Source organism: Diabrotica virgifera, chromosome 5 (assembly GCF_917563875.1).
Source record: "Diabrotica virgifera virgifera chromosome 5, PGI_DIABVI_V3a".
NCBI lineage: Eukaryota > Metazoa > Arthropoda > Insecta > Coleoptera > Chrysomelidae > Diabrotica > Diabrotica virgifera.
Genome location: NC_065447.1, coordinates 4,356,439 through 4,380,777, shown reverse-complemented (window position 1 = coordinate 4,380,777; position 24,339 = coordinate 4,356,439). Strand labels below are relative to the sequence as shown.

Here is a 24,339-nt window from a genome sequence, read left to right as displayed (position 1 = left end):
CCATATTCGTGATTGGACCTCGAGACTGAATGGTTCTAAAATAAATCTAGGACAGTCTTATCACAGTTCAACAATAATTTATTCCCATCAAACCATCTCTCAGCCCTCTCCAGATGTTCACCTGTTTTTAAGAGCAACTCTTCAACAGTTTTGGCCCAAATTAGATAATTTGAGTCATCTGTGAAATGAATAAGGCTAGATGATTCATCTATTACAGATTCGGCAAGATCATTGGTGTATACAAGAAATAAAAAAGGTCCAAGAACACTTCCCTGGGATACCCCCAACTCGAAATTCAGTGCTTCTGAGAGTGTTCTCTCACCATTAGATATGGTGATATTAGATAGATATCTTTTCTTAGATATAATGGGTTCAAAAAACACATCAATTATAATTATACAGATATGGAACGATTTTTGAATATCTCTTCTCTGGATGTCCATAGGAAGCGTAGGGGAGACTGTTGTACCTTTAGGCCGTTGTACCTTGGGCCACTTCAAATTTAAAACCAGTGTCTTCATCTACTAACACCAGAACGAACTAAATCATTTGCTTATGGTTGCCGCTACGTCAAAATTTTAGTCTGGTGTAAATCCGCGGCAAACTGAGGTTTTGCGAAACAAAAGTTAGTTTTGAGACTTAAAAGTAAATATTTTTGAAAAATTTGAGTGCCAGTATTGTGATACAAGATTGTGTTTTTAATAATTCAAGTGTATAGTTATATCAACAGTTTACTGGTAAGTATTTATTTATTGTTGTTGTTTGTTTTAAACATAACATCTAAGTTAGAAATTTGTTTTTCTAAAAAAGTATACCCTCTTGTACCTTGGGCCAGAAACACATCCTGTACCTTGGGCCATGGCCATGGCCCAAGGTACACGAGCCATGGCCGAAGGTACACGAGCCTTTGGTTTTCTTATAGATAATTAAATAGTTTGGTGAAACTTGCGTTTTTAACTCCCGTCAAATCATGTCATTATTTATTAAATAATACACCAGTCGGACATTAATGTTTTTTAAAATTTAAATTATAGCTAGGTATTTATTTCGTTTTTTTAATTGCAGGATATAACCTCTCATTATGCCACGTAGCAAGACTGGAAAAAAGCGAGAAACGATTAATCCTGAATCGTTAATGGGGGCTTTGGAGTCTATATTCCATGAGGATCCAACAAAACGTATTAGCTGTAGACAGGCTTCCAAAGTTTTTAAGATTAGCCGTGCTACACTTGCTAGAGAGGCCAGAAAATTTCAAGAACCAGAAAGAGGAGAATATCACTATTCTGTAAGTGTTTACTGACATGGAGGAAACTTGCTTAGTTGAGATAAGCTTAGTATATAAAAAAGATTACTTTAATGCAGTACGGTTTATCTAAGAAAGGCGTAAGACAGCTAGCTTACAAATATGCTGTCGCCAATAATAAGAAATTTCCAGATTCTTGGCACACAGAAAAAATTGCCGGTGAAGAGTGGATGAGAGGCTTTTTGAAAAGGCATAAGGACCTATTGTCATTTCGAAAACCCGAAGCAACAAGTCTCAGTAGGTCAATCAGTTTCAACAGGGTCAATGTCAAAAAAAATTTTGACAACATCAAAACCGTCCACAGTCGATTTAGAGTAATTCCTCCTAACAGAATTTGGAACTTAGATAAGACCGGTGTAAGCATTGTTCAATCGCAGTCAAAAATAGTTGCTCCGAAAGGAATTAAACAACTTGGTAGTTCCACATCGGCCGAGAGAGGAAGCCTCGTGACTATGATAGCAGCGATAAGTGCTACAGTAAACTACATCCCACCTATGTTGATTTTTTCTAGGGTGTTTTTTAAAGATAGAATAATTCTTGGGGCTCCTCCAGGAACCGTCGGAGCTGCAACGGCCTCAGGGTGGTCAAATGATCAGTTGTTTCTGAAATTTCTGGACCACTTCATCCAGCATGTCAAGTGTTCAAAGGACGAACGAGTGATATTATTTTTAGATAATCACGAATCTCACCTGTCTATCGAAGCAGTAGAAAAAGCATCCAATGCGGAAATTGTAATGATTACCTCCTCACACTTCGAACAAACTTCAACCACTTGATTTGACAGTATATGGGCCCCTCAAAACCTTTTATAGCCAAGGAGGTGAATCTTGGTTGTTTAGTAATGGTCGAAAAACCTTTGATATCTACTCAGTGGCCGAAGTCATTGGAAAAGCTTATCCTCGAGCTTTCACCCCCAGCAATATTTTTAGCGGCTTTAGAGCTTCTGGAATATATCTCTTAGACAGCGAAAAATTTTCAGATCAAGATTTTTTGGGGTCCTATGTAACCGATCGTGAAATGGAAAATATGGAGCCAACTCAAACCGTTACAACTTTCAGTTTTGTTCTCTTTTTTACTGGCGGCCCAAGGTACAGGAGGCTTGTCTCAAGGTACATGACCTCGTGTACCTTGGGCCGCCATGTAATGCTGTCATTTTTGTTTAAATATGCACTTTATTTTTTTGTATTTTTTTTATCTAATCTGTTCCTATATTGCACAAATATGTATAGAATTTACCAAATACATAAAATCCCTGAAAAAAATATCCATTTTTTTTTCTAGACGAAAATTTAAAAAAAGTGGCTCTAGGTACAACAGTCTCCTCTAAAGATCTTACAGTATTGTTTAATATTATCAATGGCATATATTACTGCCCTGAACTCCTTGCTAAAATATTGTTGTTTGTTCCACCACGATCAACAAGACAAATTCAAACCTTTCATATTTCTTTTCATAGATATAATTACTCATATTTTACTTTTGTTCCTAGAACACTAAGACTTGCTAACTCCCTAGGTGACCTTTTACTTTTTGGTAACTCTGTTGATGTTTTTAAGAACCATTTAACCAAATTAAATATTTAGCAATGTCATAACCTTGTTATTTGTTAGTAATTAATGTTTTGTAATTATTTTACTTTGTCATGTCTTTTTAAATGTTTTGTACTCTCTCATTTTATTCTTATATATTCAACACTGTAATTATCAATATCTTATTAATGTATTACCGAATTGGGCTTGCCCGTATAAATAAATAAATAAATAAATAAATAAATTAGTTTCCAGACAAACTCTCTGTGACCTTCCTGTGATAAATGACTCTATCCAACGTAAAGCTGGGCCTCGTATTCTATACTTGTCAAGTTTGATCAGCTGTATTTGATGATCCAAACTGTCAAATGCTTTTGACAGATCTCGAAAAGCTCCTAGTGTTTTGTTTTTTAGTTCCAAGTTTTCAAGTATTTTAGTATTGAAAGTTATTACAATCGGACAAACGATAGCTGGCGGCTGACCTTGACCGAAAATACACAGCGATAAATACACAATACGAGAAGTTCAGCCGCCACGTCTGGCTTGTTGAATTGTACTGTATAATACTTGTCAGTGGTTATAAATGATGTGTTTTTTACTTTTAATAGCTGCAGTTGATGATACCCAAACGTTCATCTACTATATTGATGTCTTAAAACACACTTATTGTATGTCTGTGCATGTACTCTTTGAGAAAATCGATTTTGAATGTTTAAGCTCTTGTAGCACAGCACTACATCGCACAGTTTGTCATTTATACCACATTTATGTCATTTATACCACAACAAACGCGTTAGGACATGCAATGTCTCAGCAGGATGATAGACTGTAACGCTCAAAACTCACTATAAGAATTTTGAACGTATGATGGTTGAAATTTACATAGTGGCTCGAGCAATCATATGGAATCTTCTTCACCGAATGTTTCAAGCAGTGAAGGGAGAAAGATTTCATATGATTGCTCGAGCCACTATGTAGATTTTAACCATCGCACTGACAACATTCTTACAATGTGAAACAAGCGTTAGGAGGTCATCAAGGTACAATGCATAACTAAATGATAGGAAAAAATGGTCATACAATAAGTGTGCTTTAAGTCATCAATATAGTATAACATTACATCAAATTAAGGTGTTCGTCATCACATAATCAATACAGGTAGCCAAATGATAGGTGATTCTGGTAGGGTTAGTTTTATATAATATACTGAAACACAATTGTTTGACAAATTAATTTTTGTGAGATACTTTCTTGAATAAGGTCTATGTTACAGTCACCTAGTATCCAAACTGGAATTTTTTATTCACAAATATGTTTAGGGCTGTATCGAGTGCGTCAAAAAGTTCATTGCAGTAGAAATCTTGAGGTCGATATACTCCACCCACTATAATACTTCCATCAATCTGTAAAAACATTGAACACTTTTTATTATATCTGTAGACTTCTGAGTACTCATAACAGCCTGTAACAAGTAACCCTACACCACCACCTTCTTTAGTTCTACAAAAAAAACTGAACTATCTCTGACTCTCTATAAGGAACACGGTTATTATGAGGTTTTGCTTATAACGAGGTACACTAGATGTCCCATGAAATTCATATTTAACTGTAACACCTCTATAACGAGGCATATTTGGTTATAACGAGGAAAAATGAAATCATATACATAATATGTATCTTTACCTATTTGTAGTGCTGTATAAGACATATCAAGACATGAAAGCTGCAGTACCTGGGACATCTTACGCATAATGAGACTTACAACATACTTCAGTTGATTATACAGGGGAAAATCCAGGGCAAGAGAAGTGTAGGAAGGAGACGAATCTCGTGGTTGCGTAACTTGAGGGAATGGTACGGATGCACATCAACCGAACTATTCAGAGCAGCAGCATCTAAGATCAGAATAGCCATGATGATTGCCAACCTCCGTCGCGGAGATGGCACGTGAAGAAGAAGAAGAATGGCTATAAATAAATACCCAACTGCCTTTACACAGAAATCCAAAACATATGTGTGGTTATCTAGGATAGTGCTGTAATAAAATCCACTGCCTATCATAAACTTCTTCCTGTTCTGTTTATCTATTAACCAATATTGAATATTGAAAGAAAATTTACAATTTATGATGGCGAAGCTTTAATGTTGAGGAAACAGTATTTAGCGTCTTGGAATGGTTTCACTATAGGAAGTTAATATTTTAGAAAACTACAAAAAAATATATATATATATATATATATTCATATGTAGCTATGCACATACACAATATTATCGTTGTCTGATATAACAAGATAATTAGGCCGCCATTTCAGTTCTCGTTATAGACGGAGTCTACTGTATAACCAATATGGTTCTTCACCTACTCTCAGCCAATATTCGGCCACTACAATTAAATCTGGCATATTTAACTTAACAACTAATGTTTCAAAGTTCAATATCACTATTATCACACTGTACTTTATCCAGTTTAAATTTTATTTGCAATTTACAATCATTATCCATTTTACTAACGTATCTTCCATTTTACTGTAATGTTCACGCAATAATATTAGAGATTTTTGAAAATATCCTCATTGTGGATGTAAATTGGCTCAGAATCATCAGTTTTTCTTACATATACCCTACCATTTTTTGTCTCAACAGTATTTGTATTTCCTTTCCTTTTTTTGCCACGTTAAATAAGTTTCTCTTTGTGAAGGTGAGCTGCTCGTTTATATAGATCTTTGAAGTAGTGTTTTTTTACAACTCAGCATATTAGATTTCATTTTGCGATTTTTTCATGCTTTGATAAACATAGTTTAATATATCACGTGATCTCATCTTTGCAACAGTTGAATGCTATGCTGGAACAACGTTGTACCTAACCGACAAGAGTTTCATATGTGGGTTTTCCATGAAACAACAGTCTGTATGCGCAAAATTATATACTGCCGACTGTGGAGATATTATGGGACTTTACTTTATGCATCCTACAGTCTATCATACTACGCTCATAAAGATTCCTTTTTTTAAAATGATCAAAACGTGTTTTGTTCAATGTGTGAACAAAATCTGATTTGGCGTTAACAACAGTGTTCCAGCATAGCGTTCAATTATTGCTCCATTCTTGGTTTCTTGTTTGAAGCAGTCTGACACATCTTTACTATTAAAATTACACAATAAAGGATCATCAGCAATTTCCATTAGAACTTCTTTAGGATCTTCATGTAATGTTCACGCAATAATATTAGAGATTTTTGAAAATCCCTGTTGGTCTGTGTCCATTGAACTGGCAAGAACCACGATTTTTTATCGAGCAGGGAACCATGTTGCCTTTTGAGCACTCCTAACACATAATTTAATCCTTTAACATCGACTTGGAGTCACTATAAAAATTATATAGTTATCATGTAAACCATATTTCTCGATGGTACCATTTTCATACGGTTGCTAGTTCCATGTACTAGGCAGAACGCACTGAAGATGATCTGATCTAGATCGAAAACGTTTTGCAAATCCTTTTGGATGACTTTTAATAGTTTTTAATAAACTTTTTATACCATTGTACAAATGAAGTTTTTTACTTCTGTATGATTTTTTAATTATGGTATACAGTCAGCTACAGGGTATTTTTCCATTGAAAATGTTATTATGTTAGTAAAATTTGTGTGTTTCTGTTTAGTGCATTTTTGTAATATGTATTTTTATTCATTTATTTTTTTTTTATTTATTTATTTTTTTTATTTATATTTTTTTTGGTTTTTTTAATGCTTTATTTATGTAGTCTTTTGTTTAGTTTTAATTCCTTTTTTTTTGTTTGTTTTTTTTTGTTTTTCTTAATTATTTATCATTATTTTACTTTTTTAACATTTTTAATTTTTTCGTGAACTCACAAAAATATTTTGTATCGCATAATTGCTTCCAATGGTGTTAGTTTTTTACAATTTTATTTTGCAACGAATTAAATGATTATACAAACATTGATATAAGTTAATATTATTACTAAAAATTATACAATTAAGATTGGTTGGCAAACAGAATTTGAGATTTACCATATCTATGAAAAATGATTCAATGCTTTTCTTATTTCTTGAACATTCTAGGATTACATGGTTCATATCACCAACTTCTCCACATAGACAATATGGGTTTTCATCCAGTCCTATTTTATATTTGTACAAAGGAGTCATAGCATGATTAGATCTTATTCTGTTTATTGTATCAATGAAGTTTCGTTTTGTTAATTCCAAGGGGGAACACCTCTTAGAGAAATACATAGTGAGGCATTTGTTTGGGTTTAAATCCATGCAATTTATTTCACACCAGTCCACAAGTCTGGACAAATCTGACTGCAAGTTGATACAATCAGTGGTAGAAGAGACAGCCTTTAAGCATTTTAGGTCATCAGCACAACATAGAAATTCGGAATATTGAAAGCAACTATGGATGTCATTTATAAAGATGTCCCAAATGAGACCCTTGAGGCACACCAGAAGGTACTTTTATCTCCTTAGATTTAAAGCCTTTGACCTTTACTATTTGACATCTATCAGGCTTATCCAATAAAATTGTATGATTTACCCTGTCAAATGCCTTAGAAAAGTCAGTGTATATACTGTGTACCTCACCACCACCATCCAAGACACTTGACAGAAACTCACTTTAAACTAGTAAATTAAGCTCAGTAGACCTTCCTATAGCTATAATGGAGTTATTGACATTATGTACTAATAATACCTATTTTCAACTAAATAATAAATTCTGTAAACAAAATTTTGGTCTAGCAATGGGCTCCTCTTTATCTCCATTATTGACTAATATATTTATGGAGGATTTCGAAACTAATATCATTTCTAAACAAAATTTAAAACCCACAGTATGGTGGAAATATGTAGATGATGTGTTTGCAATATGGCCTCATAGATCAGAATTGTTGGATACGTTCCTGAATATTATAAACGATCAAGAAGAGACAATAAAATATACAATGGAAAAGGAATACAATAACACCCTACCTTTCCTCGATGTTTTAGTCTCAAAGAAGGATACTGGATATGAGACTCAAGTGTATAGAAAACCAACACACACCAACAGATATCTCAATTACAAATCAAATCACAACATCAACGTTAAAAAGGGAATCATTAAATCCTTATATAATAGAGCCAAAATTACTTGTTCTAACGAAATTTCATTTTTAGAAGAAAAACAAATATTAACATCGGTCTTATTAAAAAATGATTATCCTTTATCGTTTATAAATAAGGAATTGTCAAGATTGGATCGAATGGAACAGAACAACTTAGAACGGGATCCTACAACATTCACAAGAAATAATACAAGGAAAATATCAATACCATATATAAAAGGACTCTCTGAGAAACTTAAAACAATAGGAAATAAATTCAACATTCAAAACAACAAACACATTGAGATCTAAAACTAAACCTAACAATGAACAAGAAAGAGCAAAGAATTGCATTTATAAAATACCTTGTGAATGCGAACAATTTTATTTAGGTGAAACATCAAGACCATTAAACGTTAGAATAAGTGAACACCAGTCTTATATTAAAAATAGAGAATTTGATAGATCTCAAATATTTCAACACGTATGGGATAATGAACACAGAGTTCAGTGGAGAGATTCAAGTATAGTCCTGAAGGAATCAGATAGTAAAAAGAGAAAAATCAAAGAAGCGGCTCTAATTATGCTAAAGGAAACCAATTGTGTCGCAAATTCCTCGGTAGAATGCAGTAAGATGTGGTTACCCATACTGAAAGAGTAAGTCAATAGAAAGAAAATACCAGGTTTAGTAAGTCAATAACATATCGAGTTTAATTTATGATTAAAGTCAGAATTTGTTATTATTTTTTGAGAGTAAATTAAATGTAAGACCAAATACTTACGATGTCGAGATAGTATCACGAGGTTTTTTCCTGGTTTTCCCTCGTGATTTACTATAGAATCTCTAACGCGAGAATTTTACTGCCATCGTTGAATTTGGTTGTCTTTTTAAAGACAGATCACATGCTGTGATTTTTTGTGACGGATATTCTTGAGTTAATAAGATAATCGAATGAACTATCTTTCAGTAAAGTTGTCCCAGGAACGCAACTCATAAATATTTTCAATATCATTTTAAAGTCTTCTACTTTAAAATGTATAATATATATCTGAATTGCCAATAAATGAGTCAGATTAAATTAAATTATTAGAAGAATTTTTTACTTAGCAACAACATTTTTGTTTATTGTAGTAGTATTTTTAGGTCTGGATCCCGCGTATGAAAAAAAAGTTGATTAATAGCAAGCTGAAAATTTGTTAATAGCTTAAGGGTGTCTATACGGACAAACTTTGATATATGGGAACACTGGAACAGGGGAAGTTTTAATTGTGGAACAGGTTAAAAATTTGGAACGGTCAGACCACGAAAACGGCACATGTATTTTGTCTGACAGGACAGACTTAAACTCTCCGAACAAAGATTAAACTCTCATGCAAAAATCAGAGTGCTATTTATCACCAAATGGGCGTTTTAATGAGTGGAACATATAGAATATGTCAAATGACAGGTTCGGAGAGTTTAAGTCTATTCTGTCGGACAAAATGTGCCGTTTTCGTGGTCTGACCGTTCCAAATTTTTAACATGTTCCACAATTAAAACTGCCCCTGTTCCATATATCAAAGTTTATCCGACTAGACATCCTTAAGCTTTTAACAAATTTTCAGCTTGCTATTAATCAACTTTTTTTTCATACGCGGGATCCAGACCTATTTGTATTTTGACAACGGCACCTGATTTGTGCGTCGAAACGTTAATAAAATAATTTTTTCAATTTAATTGTGGCTTATGTCCCATTTAAATAGTTATTCATAAAAATGCCACAAGGAAATGGCTTCATAACAACAGTAGACCTTCCATTTAGAAATCCATACTGCTGGGGTATTATTGTTGGTGCTAACACTGATGTAAGATATTTTGTTATAATTTTTTCAAATAGTTTTGGAATTACATTTACAGTGCCGGCAAAAAAATCTTTACATTACCAAATAAATCACCAAATTTGAAGACAATTTGCATGCATTCTGTCTGCGCTTGGAGGGGAGGGTAGGAGAGGGAGGATAGCGTACTTGCTATGGCAATTATCTGTAGTTTACGGACCGCTTGGCTTATTTAGGGTATTCTGCGCGTTTGCACTGTAAACAGTTGGCTTTGTGCGGGTAGTCAGTTTTAAACTTGTTTTCATTTACCGCGTAAAGCTTGAGATCGTCAAATTACAAATGGAACTGACAAATATAGGTCGAAAGAAACTCACAAAAGAGAAGAAGGTTCGTGCTTTAACATTAATGGAGAAAAGAGACTCTGTAATTACCGTAGCATGTGATATTGGTGCTTCAAGAGGGGCTATTTATCAACTGAAACGTTGCAGCTGAACGTTGGAGTTGATAAATAGCCCCCATTGAAGCACCAATATCACGTGTAACGGTAATTATAGAGTTTCCTTTCTCCAGTAATGTTAAAGCACGAACCTTCTCTTTTGTGAGTTTCTGACGACCCATATTTGTCACTTCAATTTAGAATTTAACGATCTTAAACTTTACGCGGTAAATGAGAAGAAGTTTAACACTGACTACCCGCACAAAGCCAACTGTTTACAGTGCAAACGCGCAGAATACCCTAAATAAGCCAAGCGGTCCGTAAACTACAGATAATTGCCGCCGCAAGTACGTTATCCCCCTCCCCTACCCTCCCCTCCAAGAGCAGACAGAACGCATGCAAATTGTCTTCAAATTTGGTGATTATTTTTCAATGTAAAGATCGTTTTTGCCGCCACTGTACATTGCAAACTGGCCTATAATTGTACACATCAGCTCTATTCCCTGATTTGTATATGGAGGTCAAAATCTAGTCTTCCAAAACTCTGGAAAATAACCAGACTTTAAAGAAGAGTTGAATATTATATAGAGAGAACGAGAAAGTATGAAACTACATGCTTTTAGAATAATGGGGGGTATTCCATCTGGCCCTGGACTCTTGTTGGTTTTTAGATTACAAATCTCTTCATAAATTGTTGAAATACTGATATGAAGATTATTTATGCTGATAACATTAAAGGATAAAGATTCAACAACCGCCTGACAAACTTTTGTTGAGTAAACAGTTTTAAAATAATCTGCAAATAGATTTGGAAGATCAGGCCCCAGTTGGCAACTCACCTCATTGTAAAACATTTCAGATGGTAAATCATTAGATTTTCATTGTGAGTTGACTTTCTTCTTCTTAAGATGCCTATCCGCTCCGGATGTTGGCGATCAGCATGGCTATCCTAACTTTGCTTGATGCTATTCTGAATAGCTGAATAGTGTGAGTTGACATAGGACCAAAATTTTTCACATTAATCTCATTGACAATAGCATTAGAGGACTTAGACAGGAAGACTTAGGTACAGGAAAATTCTTAGATTTCTAGTTCACAGATTCTTTTTCTACCTGGCTAATTTTGGTTTTTAATTGGATAGTTTCTTTTTTTATATCTCACAATTCCCGTAATGCATTTTGACTTTCCACTGTGAAAGTATCAAATTTGCTGCTCAAGAATTCCATAGATTCTTTCCTTTTCTGAAATAACTTTTCAAATAACCTTTATTTTAAATTAATTTTTCCTTGCCCTCAAATATTTATATTATAGTCAGTTTAATTTTTAGATCATCTCCAAGAGAACAAGATGGCCGTTACAGAGACAAATACTCCAGATTCATCTAACGAAGAAAATTCTATGAATCCACATGCTGAAGGAAAAACATTAAATAAAAAGAAGAAAGTTTTGCGTGGAAAAAGACGTTATAAATGTGAAATTTGTTCAAAACAGTTTATTTGTCCAAGTGCTTTGACAAGACATTCGAGAGTACATACTGGACAAAAACCACACAAGTGTGAAATTTGTTTTAAGCAATTTACTCAAGCAATGGGTTTAAAAAGACATTTGCTAATACACACTGGAGAAAAATCTTATCAGTGTGCAATTTGTTTAAGTCGGTTTTCTCGAAAAGATCGATTAGCTACTCACATTGCAGATCATACCGGAAACAAACCTTTAAAGTGTGAAATTTGTTATAAGCAGTTTAATTCACCATATCAATTAAAACTGCATTTAAGAGTGCATACTGGAGAAAAACCGTATAAGTGTGAAATTTGTTTTAAGCAATTTAGCGTAGCAGGTAATTTGAAAATGCATTTGAGAAAGCACAGTGGAGAAAAACCTTACAAGTGTGAGATTTGTTTTAAGCAATTTGGTGAAGCATATAGTTTAAAAAAACATTTAAGAGTACATACTGGAGAAAGACCTTACAAGTGTCGAATTTGTTTCAAGCAATTTAGTACATCAGGTAATTTACGAACACATTCGAGTGTGCATACCGAAGAAAAACCTCACACATGTGAAATTTGTTTTAAGCAATTTAGTAGAGCAGATAGGTTAAAAAAACATTTGAAAACACATTTAGAAGAGACAAGTAGAGAAAAACCTCACAAGTGTGAAATTTGTTTTAAGCAATTTAGTGAATCGAGTGATTTGAAATTACATTTGAGAGTGCACACTGGAGAAAAACCTTACAAGTGTAATATTTGTGGTAAACAATTTAGTCAAACAGGTAATTTGAAATCACATTTGAAAGTGCACACTGGAGAAAAACCTCACAAGTGTGAAATTTGTGATAAGCACTTTAGTGAAGTAAGTACTTTAAAATTACATTTGAGAGTGCACACAGGAGAAAAACCTTACAAGTGTGAGTTTTGTTTTAAGCAATTTAGTGACCAAAGTACTTTAAAAAAACACTTAAGAGTACATACGGGAGAAAAACCTCATAAGTGTGAAATTTGTTTAGATCGGTTTGCTCAAAAATATCAATTAACTTTCCACATGACAGTTCACACTGGAGAAGAACTTCACAAGTGTGAAATTTGTTTTAAACAGTTTAGTAGAGCAGGTATTTTAAAACAACATTTGATAGTGCACACTGGGGAAAAATCTCACAAGTGTGAGATTTGTTTTAAACAATTTTATATGAAAGGTAACTTGACATCCCATATGAGAGTGCACACTGGGGAAAAACCTCACAAGTGTGAAATTTGTTTTAAACAATTTAGTACAACAAGTTCTTTGAAATCACATTTGAGAGTGCACACTGCGGAAAAACCTCACAAATGTGAAATTTGTTTTAAGCAATTTAAGCTATCAAGCACTTTAAAAACACATTTAAGAGTGCATACAGGCGAAAAACCTTATAAATGCGAAATTTGTTTTAAGCAATTCCGTGAATACGGTACTTTACAAAAACACTCGAGAGTGCATACAGGTGAAAAACCTCACAAGTGTGAATTTTGTTTTAAGCAATTTGGAGAAGCAGGTTCTTTAAAAGCACATTTAAGGATACACACTGGAGAAACACCTTATCAGTGTGAAGTTTGTTCAAAACAGTTTGCTAAAAAAGTTCATTTAACTGCTCACATGACAGTTCACACCGGAGAAGTACTTAACAAGTGTGAAATTTGTTCTAAGCAATTCATTACAGCACATAATTTGAAAGTACATTTATTACTGCACACTGGGGAAAAACCTTATCAGTGTGACATTTGTTCAAAGCGGTTTGCTCGAAAAGGTCAATTGGCTGGTCACATTACAGTTCACACTGGAGAAAAACCTTACAAGTGTGAAATTTGTTCAAAACAGTCCCGTACTGCTGGTGATTTCAAAAAACACTTAAGAACACACACTGGAGAAAAACCTCACAAGTGTGAAATTTGTTTTAAGCAATTTGGTGAATTAGGTACGTTAAAACAACACTTGAGAGTGCACACCGGGGAAAAACCTCACAAGTGTGAGATTTGTTGTAAGGAATTTAGTGAAGCAGGTAATTTAAAAATACATGTTTTGAGACTGCATACTGAAAAAAAACCTCACAAGTGTGAAATTTGTGATAAGCAATTTAGTGTAGTAAGTAACTTAAAAAAACATTTGATAGTGCACACTGGGGAAAAAGTTCACAAGTGTGAGGTTTGTTCTAAGCAATTTAACCAAACAAATAATTTGAAAAGACATTTAAGAACACATACTAGCGAAAATCCTGAAAAACGGACCTGAATTTGTTTGGCTACAAAAAATTATTTTGTAATGTATATATTTCGTTGTCACGGCAAAACTCACCCAGTCCACTTTTGTCAAAACTGAGTTAAGTGTCCTGATCGATTCACAATATCAATTTTCATTACGTAACGCAGGTTGGGGGGTGGGTCAAAAATCTTCAAAAATTGCGTTACGCAATAGTTAAACGCCCATTACAGTGCGTTACGTAGGGAGGGGATCAAAACTCGCGTTACATAATACTTCAACACTCTCCTGGCAGAAATATCGAAGTCCTACAAAGTATGTAGAAATGGTTGCCTAAATCACTGAATATGCATAAGTCCAAAATTACCATTTTGTTGTCAGGCAGAAGTCAGTAAATGTTCGTTTTCTCAGATCTGTTATTTTGGACTTAGTTACTTTTGCCGTGACGACGACGATTTGTAGAGTAGGGTCAAATTAAAATCGAAAAGTGACATGTAGGTCTGTATATTTTTTATAGAGACCAGGGCCCGGATTACGTACACTCGATACGCATCGTATCCGCCATGTTTTACCGTAGCGCCTTATATGAAAACATGGCGGATACGATTCGTATCGAGTGTTCGTAATCCGGGCCCTGACCTTTCGTAACGCGACAATTCATAACAGGACAAGTGATAATGGACAACTCGGTATATACTATATATTATTTATCTATGGGACAACTCATAACGGTGACAGTTCGTAACGTCAAAATTTAATTATTCTGTTTATTTTTGTTAACATCGAAAACAACTATTATTACAGTTATAATTAAAATTGTTTATCAATTTAACGAATCAGTACCGGAATAAACATGTTTAACACATTTTATATTTCGTGTTTCAGAATATGTATATTAAAAATCTCTAAACGCAAACAAATATTTAAATACATACAAACTTTTAACAAAAAAATTATAATGTTTGTTCTTTGTGTTGACACTGTTTATGGTTTTGCTTTTGTCTTTGTAATATTTTTTTTTGTAATAATATTTTCTGAATTGGGCTTGCCCGTAAGTAAATAAATAAATAAATAACAATATTTTTAAAAGTTTATCCCTCTTATTGCTCCTTAAATTTGCATATACCTAAAAAGACAAACGAATCTTGAAGTAATTCCTGAAATCTTTAAGCCGACAACCGTCTTGTAAAGGAATAGTATATTATTGAATATGATGATGCAGTTTGCGACACGAGCCGTAGGCGAGTGTCATAATTCATCAGAGTGAGTAATAGACATTACATGCGAGTAGAATACTATACTTTTTCTACGACTTTTTTTATTTTAATTAGTAAAAATGATAATTATCAACTACTCGAGATTTAAATTATGATAGTATACAAAAATACGTAAATGCTATATACCCCTATTACGAGTCTGAATAATTGGTTGCCTACTATTACCAAATTCTTATTTATTGTAAAAATACAACAAGAAATAGTCAATCCAAGTGCTATTCGTTTCCGAAAAATTATAAGCATAAATTTGTACCTACTGTCAGTGAATCTAATTAATAGGAAATGGCTATTGTCGGTGAATGTATTTCATATAGTTATAATGTATATTTACATTTAACTATACAGGGTGTAACAAAAATACAGGTCATAAATTTAATCACATATTCTGGGATCAAAGATAATTCGATTTAACCTAACTTACCTTAGTACAAATATGCACATAAAAAAGTTACAGCCCTTTGAAGTTACAAAATGAAAATCGATTTTTTCCAATATATCGAAAACTATTAGAGATTTTTTATTCAAAATGGACATGTGGTATTTTTATGGCAGTAGTATCTTAAGAAAAAATTATAGTTAAATTTGGACACCCCATAAAAATTTTATGGGGGTTTGGTTCCTTTAAACCCCCCCAAACTTTTGTGTACGTTCCAATTTAATTAATGTTGTAGTACCATTAGTTAAAGACAATGTTTTAAAAATTTTTTTCCTCTCAGTACTTTTTCGAAAAATCACTTTATATCGAGATATTTTGAATATTTGTCAAATCCACCACATATTTGTATATGGTTAAGTACGTTTTTGGAAACTTTGTAATAATATGAACATTTATTTTTGATTTACATTTTTAGGTATATTCTGAACCATATTAAAAAAGGATCCACATCTCGATAAAAGAAGCCTTATCAAAAAAATACAAAGAGGCAAAAAAGTTTTAAAACACTGTGTTTAACTAATGGTATCGCAGCAATAGTTTAATTGGAACGTACACAAACATTTGGGGGGTTTAAAGGAACAAAACCCCCATACAATTTTTATGTAAACATATTAAAAAATAAGCTGCAACTCGATAAAAACCGCCTTATCGAAAAAATACTGGCATCAAAGTTTTAAAAATGTTTAATTCAACTAATGGTACCACAAAAATAATTTAATTTGAACGTACACAAAAGTTTGGGGGGGTTTAAAGGAACAAAACCCCCATAAACTTTTTATGGGGTGTCCAAATTTCATTATAATTTTTTTTAAGAGACTACTGCCATAAAAATACCACATGTCAATTTTCAATAAAAAATCTCTAATAGTTTTCGATATATTGGAAAAAATCGATTTTCATTTTGTAACTTCAAAGGGCTGTAAATTTTTTTTACGTGCATATTTGTACTAAGGTAAGTTAGGTTCAATCGAATTATTTTTGGTCCCAGAATATGTGATTAAATTTATGACCTGTATTTTTGTTACACCCTGTATAAACCTAATATATTAATATAACTGTATATATGTTATTTAACACAATATAACTTGAAAAAAAAAATACAATATTGTAAATTCCAATTAACACAAACAAATTGCGCTAATGTCACTGTCATTAAAATAAACGATAAACGTCAAAATTTTTAGTAAACAAGATATAGGTAAACCTAAAAAATATACTGACATTGTTACAGTTAAAATTCCCTTAAAAATTTTTCGAAGTTAATTATTGATATTGGGACCATGCAAGTTCGGCAAAGCGACCCCTATTTCTACGCTCTGCAACTTTATTCGCACTTTTAATTATATTGGCCAATTATATTAGTCCTGGTTACTGGATAATTGTCAAGGCCATAGCCCACAAAAATAATAGGAAGAAAAAATAAGATTCAGGTTATGTTATCAAAACGTATACAATTGTATGTAGTAAATAAAATTTGTTATTAAAATGCAGTACTGCAAGCAAAATACAATTAATTAAATTTACCTTTATATAATAATTGCATATCATATCAATATTGTGGAGCAATATATAATTTTTCTGCTTCAATGACAGAAGGTATGAAATATGTCAATTTGACAATTTCAATTGACAATATGAATTATTTAAGATAGTTGCAATATTTCTCCGCGACTCGAGCACGGTCGTTTCTCGTTTCCCTTCCAAGTACTTGCACACCGCGAATAAACTACAATAATAATTGTATTAAATAAATAAGTTCTAAGTAATTTTATTTGCAGTTTATATACGATTAGTATTAAAAATTGCATGCGCCACTTGAATCTAACTTCAGCCCGTGAGTAATGAACTATTACTCACGGGTACAGTAGTGGGTGCTATTATCTATGAAAAAACAGCGAATATTGAGCATGTTATTAAACGGTCGTAGAAAAAACTAATTATTAAAATGCAGTACAGCAAGCAAAATACAATTAATTAAATTTACCTTTATATAATAATTGCATATCATATCAATATTGTGGAGCAATATATAATTTTTCTTCTTCAATGATAGTGTAGTATGAAATGTATATATCAATTTGACAATTTCAATTGACAATATGAATTATTTAAGAAAGTTGCAATATTTCTCCGCTATTTGCGCACGATCGTTTCTCGTATCCCCTCCAAGTACTTGCACACCGCGAATAGCATTAGTGTATTCAATCAATGGTTATAGTTGTTGATAAGAGGGGTGGCTTCAAATAATGTGATAACACGAATCATTCTTCAAACATAATTTCAGAAACATTACTGATCTTCTAGTTAGTGTAGACTGTTTTCTGAATAATAATAATTTTAAGAAATTTAACATGGCAAGCGACACAATTTCATTTATAACTAATAACATAACAGTTAGTTTCCACGTTAACAAAAATAAACCGAATAATTCAATTTGTACGTTACGAATTTATACAGTGATGAGCGCGCTAATAACAGGCAAAATAGCGCAAAAGATGGAAAACATATTAAATTGTGAGGTAAAAAGAAATAAAAATAGTAGAGTTGTTAAATTTAGCGATAGTAACATATAAATTGACATTATATTGATTGTTTCCCACCTTTAGACGTATCAGAGGAGTATGTCAACTAAAACTGTCACTGCCACAGTGGCATTTCTCAAACTCATCCGATACGTCTAAAGGTGGGAAACAATCAATATAGTGTCAAGCTATAAGTTACTATTGCTAAATTTAACACCTCCACTAGGTTTATCTCCTTTTATCTTACAACTTAATATGTTTTCCATCTTTTGCGTTATTTTGTCGGTCATTAGTGCGCTCATCACTGTATAGTTACGAATCGCCGCTGTTATGAATTGCCCATTACCATTTGTCCGGTTACAAACTGTCGCATTGCGAAATGTCATGGTACCATTTTTTATGTACACAATCCCAAACTTATATGGAATCACCTAATATTTCTTACTATTTCGGGGGATTTTAAAAAAACAAACACACGAAGTCAAACAATATTTATTTTGAAGCAATTTAATAACAATTAAATAAAACAATAAAGTATTTAACAAACAAATTGAAGGTAGTTGTTTTAAAGTCAATAGCTACAAAATTTCAATGTAAAACGAATAATGTTTAAATTGTTTTTATTTTTTTTTTTTTGTATTTTGTGGTAGTCCGCGTTATCATCTCTAGTCCACAAATACTCTATAGGATTAAGCTCGAGTGAGCAAGCAGGCCACTCCAAAGAAGGGATACCTTCTGTTTCAATGATAGTCTGTAGTCACTCTAATGGTATGTGGAGGTCCATTATCATGCAATAAAATTAAATTTTCTCCTGCTGCACCTCTCCAGAGCCTGACTACAGGTTATAAACATACCTGTGAGCAGTTAAAGTTAATTGGATGAAAATTAAAGGAGTTTTTTTTACGGATCACAATTTCTCTCCAGAACATTACACTTCCCCTTGTATATTTGTGAACAGCTCTGATAGTTTTCGTTCTTGCTGGTCTTCCTCCACCTCTAAGTACACGATTTCGTCTTTCATCTGATTATACACAAATCCTGACTTTTTTGAAAATAGCACATTTTGTCAATTCCCAATGTTCCAGTTTTGGTGGTGAAGACACCAATTTAGGCGATCAATCTTGTGTTGCTGGATCACTCGGGAACCCATAACTGTCTCCTGCTGTATACTTCTTGGTACTAATTCTTCTTCTTATCGTTTCAACTGAAACAGTTACACCTGTAGCTTCCAAAAGCTTCCTTTGGAGCTGCAGGTGAGAAACGGTTGGGTGTCTTCCAGCGGATTGGACAATTAAACGATCGTGGAGAGCCCTTATTACTTTTGGCGACCTTCCCTTGCTTTATTTTTAAGCTTTCCTAATACTCTGGGCTAATTAGCAAAATACAAGGAAAAGTTATTTATTAGCAATTTTATTGCTGGAATCGAATCTTATTATTGTATGTATTAATAATATAGGTATGCAAAGTACGCAGATAGTGCGCTACTTTTTTTATAAACAAAATGGCGCCCGAAAATCGTGTTTTTTTCAATGTTTACTCTATAACTCCTAAGATTTTAACTTTACCAAAAACACCCAAATAAAAATTCACCGAATTAAATTCTGCATAGAGACGTGTTTTTCCCGATTCTCTTCGACGAAAATGTTTTCCGGAAAAAGAGGGTTTTTCCAACAAAATCTTTAATTTTCAACTAAAATTTTAGATAAGTAATTGTTAATCAATAATTAAATAACTTGGTAATGTAAAAGCCCTTTTTGTATAGAATATAATTCCAGAAGCCGATGGAAATCGAATTAACAGTTTAGCAACAATTGAATTGTTAATTAAAAATTTACGGTCGCTATAATAACGACAATAATTATAATGCATAAGAATAACTATGATTTTTTCATAAAAAGACACTATACCTATCTAATGTACTTTATAGAATTGAAATTGGACTGTTAAGCGGCCTAAGGAATATTTTAAAATTATAAACAATTTTTTGGCTTATAAACAAATATAATATCTCGGGAAATATTAAACTAAATTAAATTGTGAAAACGGTATTCGAAAAACAGCGGTAGGACGCTTCTTTTAAAAGAAAAAACGTTTAATTATGACGAGTGGTATATCTTTAAAATACTCATAACATATATTATTACAATAAAAACTATCGATAATACGTGTGAAAATTGCCAAAAATAGCAAAATTCTAATCAAAAATTAAGTTGGAGAAAATGTAACCCTCAAAGTTCAAAATCGGTATACGTTAAAAAATGCATTTTCTCGGCTTCCCATGGAGCAATTTCATTCATTATTTTTTTGTTCCCTAATAACTCGAGTAGAGCCATCGAACTAACACATTATTAAATGTCAAACTTGCTTTTGTTTTGGGATAATAGATTAATTTATTTATAAGAACAGAAAACTACATATTTTTTCCAGTTGTAGGCTTTCTTTTAGATAAACTTACTACAAGCGTACCTTTTAAAGTTAAAAACATAAATACAGTAGAACTTCGATTATCCGTCAGGGCACCGGACCAAGGGTATGACGGATAATCGAAAAGACGGTTAACAGAACATTATAAAAAATTAAAAATTCATAGCACAACTCTCAAATTTCATTTGTACGTTTTGTTTGACAATATAAGAGGGATTTGTGTTCGTACAATCAAATCAATTTAAAATATTCTGAAATCTTTGTTTGTTTTACTGTTGCTTCACATTTTGCGACGGCTGAATTTCTTAATCGGCATAAGATCATGCAATCTACTTTATTGGCTTCTTCTTGTTGAGAATACCACTCGATTAATTATTGCATGTGCGATGCAGCTTCTCTAGATTATTTACGCAAATCTTTGCCAGTTACAATAGGTTCATCGACATAATATCTACAGTCCAATTCCAAGTCTGTGTCAGCTTCTGAATCTGTTTGGTCCGCCTTTGTTGCCATTTCAACGATTTCTTTATCTGTCAGCAATGGACAGCCATTTGTGTCCTCATCACAAACCAAATTAACTTTTTTTATTTTTTTACATTAAAATTTTTGCTTATGTAGTCAATACAACGTCTGTATGTACCCTGACGCTTAACAGAGGTGACGGTTAATGGAGAGACGGATAATCGAGGTTCCACTGTATTCTCATTTGAACGCTGTATAATTATTTAAACAATTTTTATTTAAACAAATTAAAATTTTGTGTTATAATAAATAAATTAATTTATTATAACAAAACAAAAGCAAGTTTGACATTTAATAATGCGTTATTTCGATGGCTCTACTCGAGTTACTTGGGAACAAAAAAAGAATGAAGGAAATTGCTCCATGGGAAGCCGAGACAATGCATTTTTTTAACGTATACCGATTTTGAACTTTGAGGGTTACATTTTCTCCAACCTAATTTTTGATTGGAATTTTGCTATTTTTGGCAATTTTCACACGTATTATCGATAGTTTTTATTATAATAATATATGTTATGAGTATTATAAGGATATGAAAATTGGTGTGGAGAAAGAGGACAAAAATAAAAAGGTGATGGTTTGAAAATTATGATCCTATTGTTTATATCTTTGCCGTAAATTCCGGTCAACTTTGACCGGTTGTATCTCAGGAACTACTCATCATAATTAAACGTTTTTTCTTTTAAAAGAAGCGCCCTGTCGCTGTTTTTCGAATACCGTTTTTACAATTTAATTTAGTTTAATATTTCCCGAGATATTCTATTTGTTTATAAGCCAAACAATTCTTTATAATTTAAAAAATATTCCTGAGGCCGCTTAAATAGTCCAATTTCAATTTTGTAAAGTACATTAGATAGGTATAGTGTCTTTTTATGAAAAAATCATAGTTATTCTTATGCATCATAATTTATTGTCGTTATTATAGCGACCGTAAATTTTTAATTAACAATTCAATTGTTGCTAAACTGTTCATTCAATTTCCATCGGTTTCTGGAATTATAATCTATACGAAAAGGGCTTTTACATTACCAAGTTATTTAATTATTGATTAACAATTACTTATCTAAAAGTTTAGTTGAAAATTAAAGATTTTGTTGGAAAAACCCGCTTTTTCCGGGGAAATTTTCGTCGAAGTAAAAACACGTCTCTATGCAGAATTTAATTGAGGTGAATTTTTATTTGAGTGTTTTTCGTGTAAAGTTAAAATCTTTGGAGTTATAGAGCAAAAATTTAAAAAAACACGATATCATAAGATTCGATTCCAGCAATAAAATTGCTGGTAAATAACTTTTCCCAAAAATGGCCTATTCTCCGATAATCAGCCCAGACTATAATAACTGTTACCTAGCATAGGTTTTGGACAGAACGCCTAGCTCTACAGCTATGTCCCTCTGAAAACATCACTTTCTCCACAAGAAAAAAAAAACTTTCCAAGTTCTATAACCCCACATTAGGCATATTTTCGTTTTTGGACGCAAAAGTTAGTTTATTTATTTTCGTTCAATTTGCAACTCAAGCAAATAACCTATACCGTACCGAGCTGTACTATCCGATTGTCTTATACAGTGTGTAACGAAAATACAGGTCATAAATTTAACCACATATTCTGGGACCAAAAATAGTTTGATTGAACCTAACTTACCTTAGTACAAATGTGCAAATAAAAAAAGTTACAACCCTTTGAAGTTACAAAATGAAAATCGATTTTTTTCAATATATCGAAAACTATTAAAGTTTCTTTATTGAAAATGGACATATAACATTCTTATGACAGTAGCATCTCAAGAAAAAATTATAGGGAAATTTGGACACCCTATAAAAATTTTATGGAGGTTTAGTTCCTTTAAACCCCCCACACTTTGTGTACGTTCCAATTAAATTATTATTGTAGTACCATTACTTAAACACAATATTTCTAAAACTTTTTTGGCTCTTTGTACTTTTTCGAAAAGTCAGTTTTTATCGAGATATTTTGAATATTTGTCAAATCCACCACATATTTGTATATGGTTAAGTACGATTATGGATACTTAGTAATAATATGAAAAATTATTGTATGATTTACATTTTTAGGTATATTTTGAACCGTATTAAAAAAGAAGCCATATCTCGATAAAAGGTCCCTTCTCGAAAAAATACAAAGAGGCAAAAAAGTTTTACAAACATTTTGTTTAACTAATGGTATCGCAGTAATAGTTTAATTGGAGCGTACACAAACATTTGGGGGGTTTAAAGGAACAAAAACCCCATAAAATTTATTATGTAAACATATTAAAAAAGAAGCTGCAACTCGATAAAAACTGCCTTATCGAAAAAATACGAAGAGCCAAAAAAGTTTTAAAAATATTGAATTTAACTAATGGTATCACAATAATAATTTAATTGAAACGTACAGAAAAGTTTGGGGGGGTTTAATTGAACAAAACCCCCATAAATTTTTTATGGGGAGCACAAATTGAACTATAACTTTTCTTTAAGATGCTCCTGTCATAAGAATGCCACATCTATTTTCGATAAAAAATCTCTAATAGTTTTCGATATATTCGAAAAAATCGATTTTTATTTTGTAACTTCAAAGGGCTATAACTTTTTTTCTGTGCATATTTGTACTAAGGTAAGTTAGGTTCATTCGAACTATATTGGGTCCCAGAATATGTGATTTAATTTATGACCTGTATTTTTGTTACACCCTGTATATTTGTTAATTTTCAATAAAAACCTTTATTCTTTATTCGCAACAATAACAAGTTTTTTCAAAAGAAATAAATATTACTTTGAAATACATAGTGATTCCATATAAGTTTGGGTGTGTGTATATCTATATAACATTTGAACAGTTGCTTAAATTAGCAAATATGCTGATTTATTCAATTTTTAATATATTATATTTTAGTTGATAGGATTACCTAAACTTAATGTACATTGCAATGTACACCAGGTCTGAAAGGGTTAAGCTTTTTTCTGTGAAAAGTAAATTGAAATCACATTTGAGATTGCATATGTCATTTGATGCAGCATATGATTTTAATCAACATACAAGAAGGCAAACTTGAACTAAAATAGAGACTACACATAACTAACAAGAAACATGTACGTTGGTGTAGTATCATATAAATCAGATTGTACTTTTGTGGGTGTTTTTGACCAGCATGTAACACATGTTCAAAAACTTGATTTAAATCATCTGGAAGGCTAAATTTGTAATATGTATATATTTATATTATTAATATATATTA

General features: G+C 32.4%; 1 protein-coding gene across 1 annotated transcript; it reads left to right on the top strand.

Annotated features, from left to right (window-relative positions):
* The first annotated feature begins 1,081 nt into the window (after positions 1-1,081).
* On the top strand, positions 1,082-24,013 carry LOC126884879 (zinc finger protein 235-like). The gene is made up of 3 exons (XM_050651185.1): positions 1,082-1,285; positions 13,122-13,557; positions 23,997-24,013. Exons 1-3 carry the CDS (start codon positions 1,082-1,084, stop codon positions 24,011-24,013), a joined length of 657 nt encoding a protein of 218 aa, XP_050507142.1.
* The last annotated feature ends 326 nt before the right edge of the window (positions 24,014-24,339 follow it).

Bases quoted from the DNA above. Each gene is read 5' to 3' on its own strand.
- LOC126884879 (XM_050651185.1), top strand. From the start codon at position 1,082: ATGCCACGTAGCAAGACTGGAAAAAAGCGAGAAACGATTAATCCTGAA. The intron at 1,286-13,121 runs GTAAGTGTTTAC...ATTTGTTTTAAG, and splicing joins GAGGAGAATATCACTATTCT to CAATTCCGTGAATACGGTAC.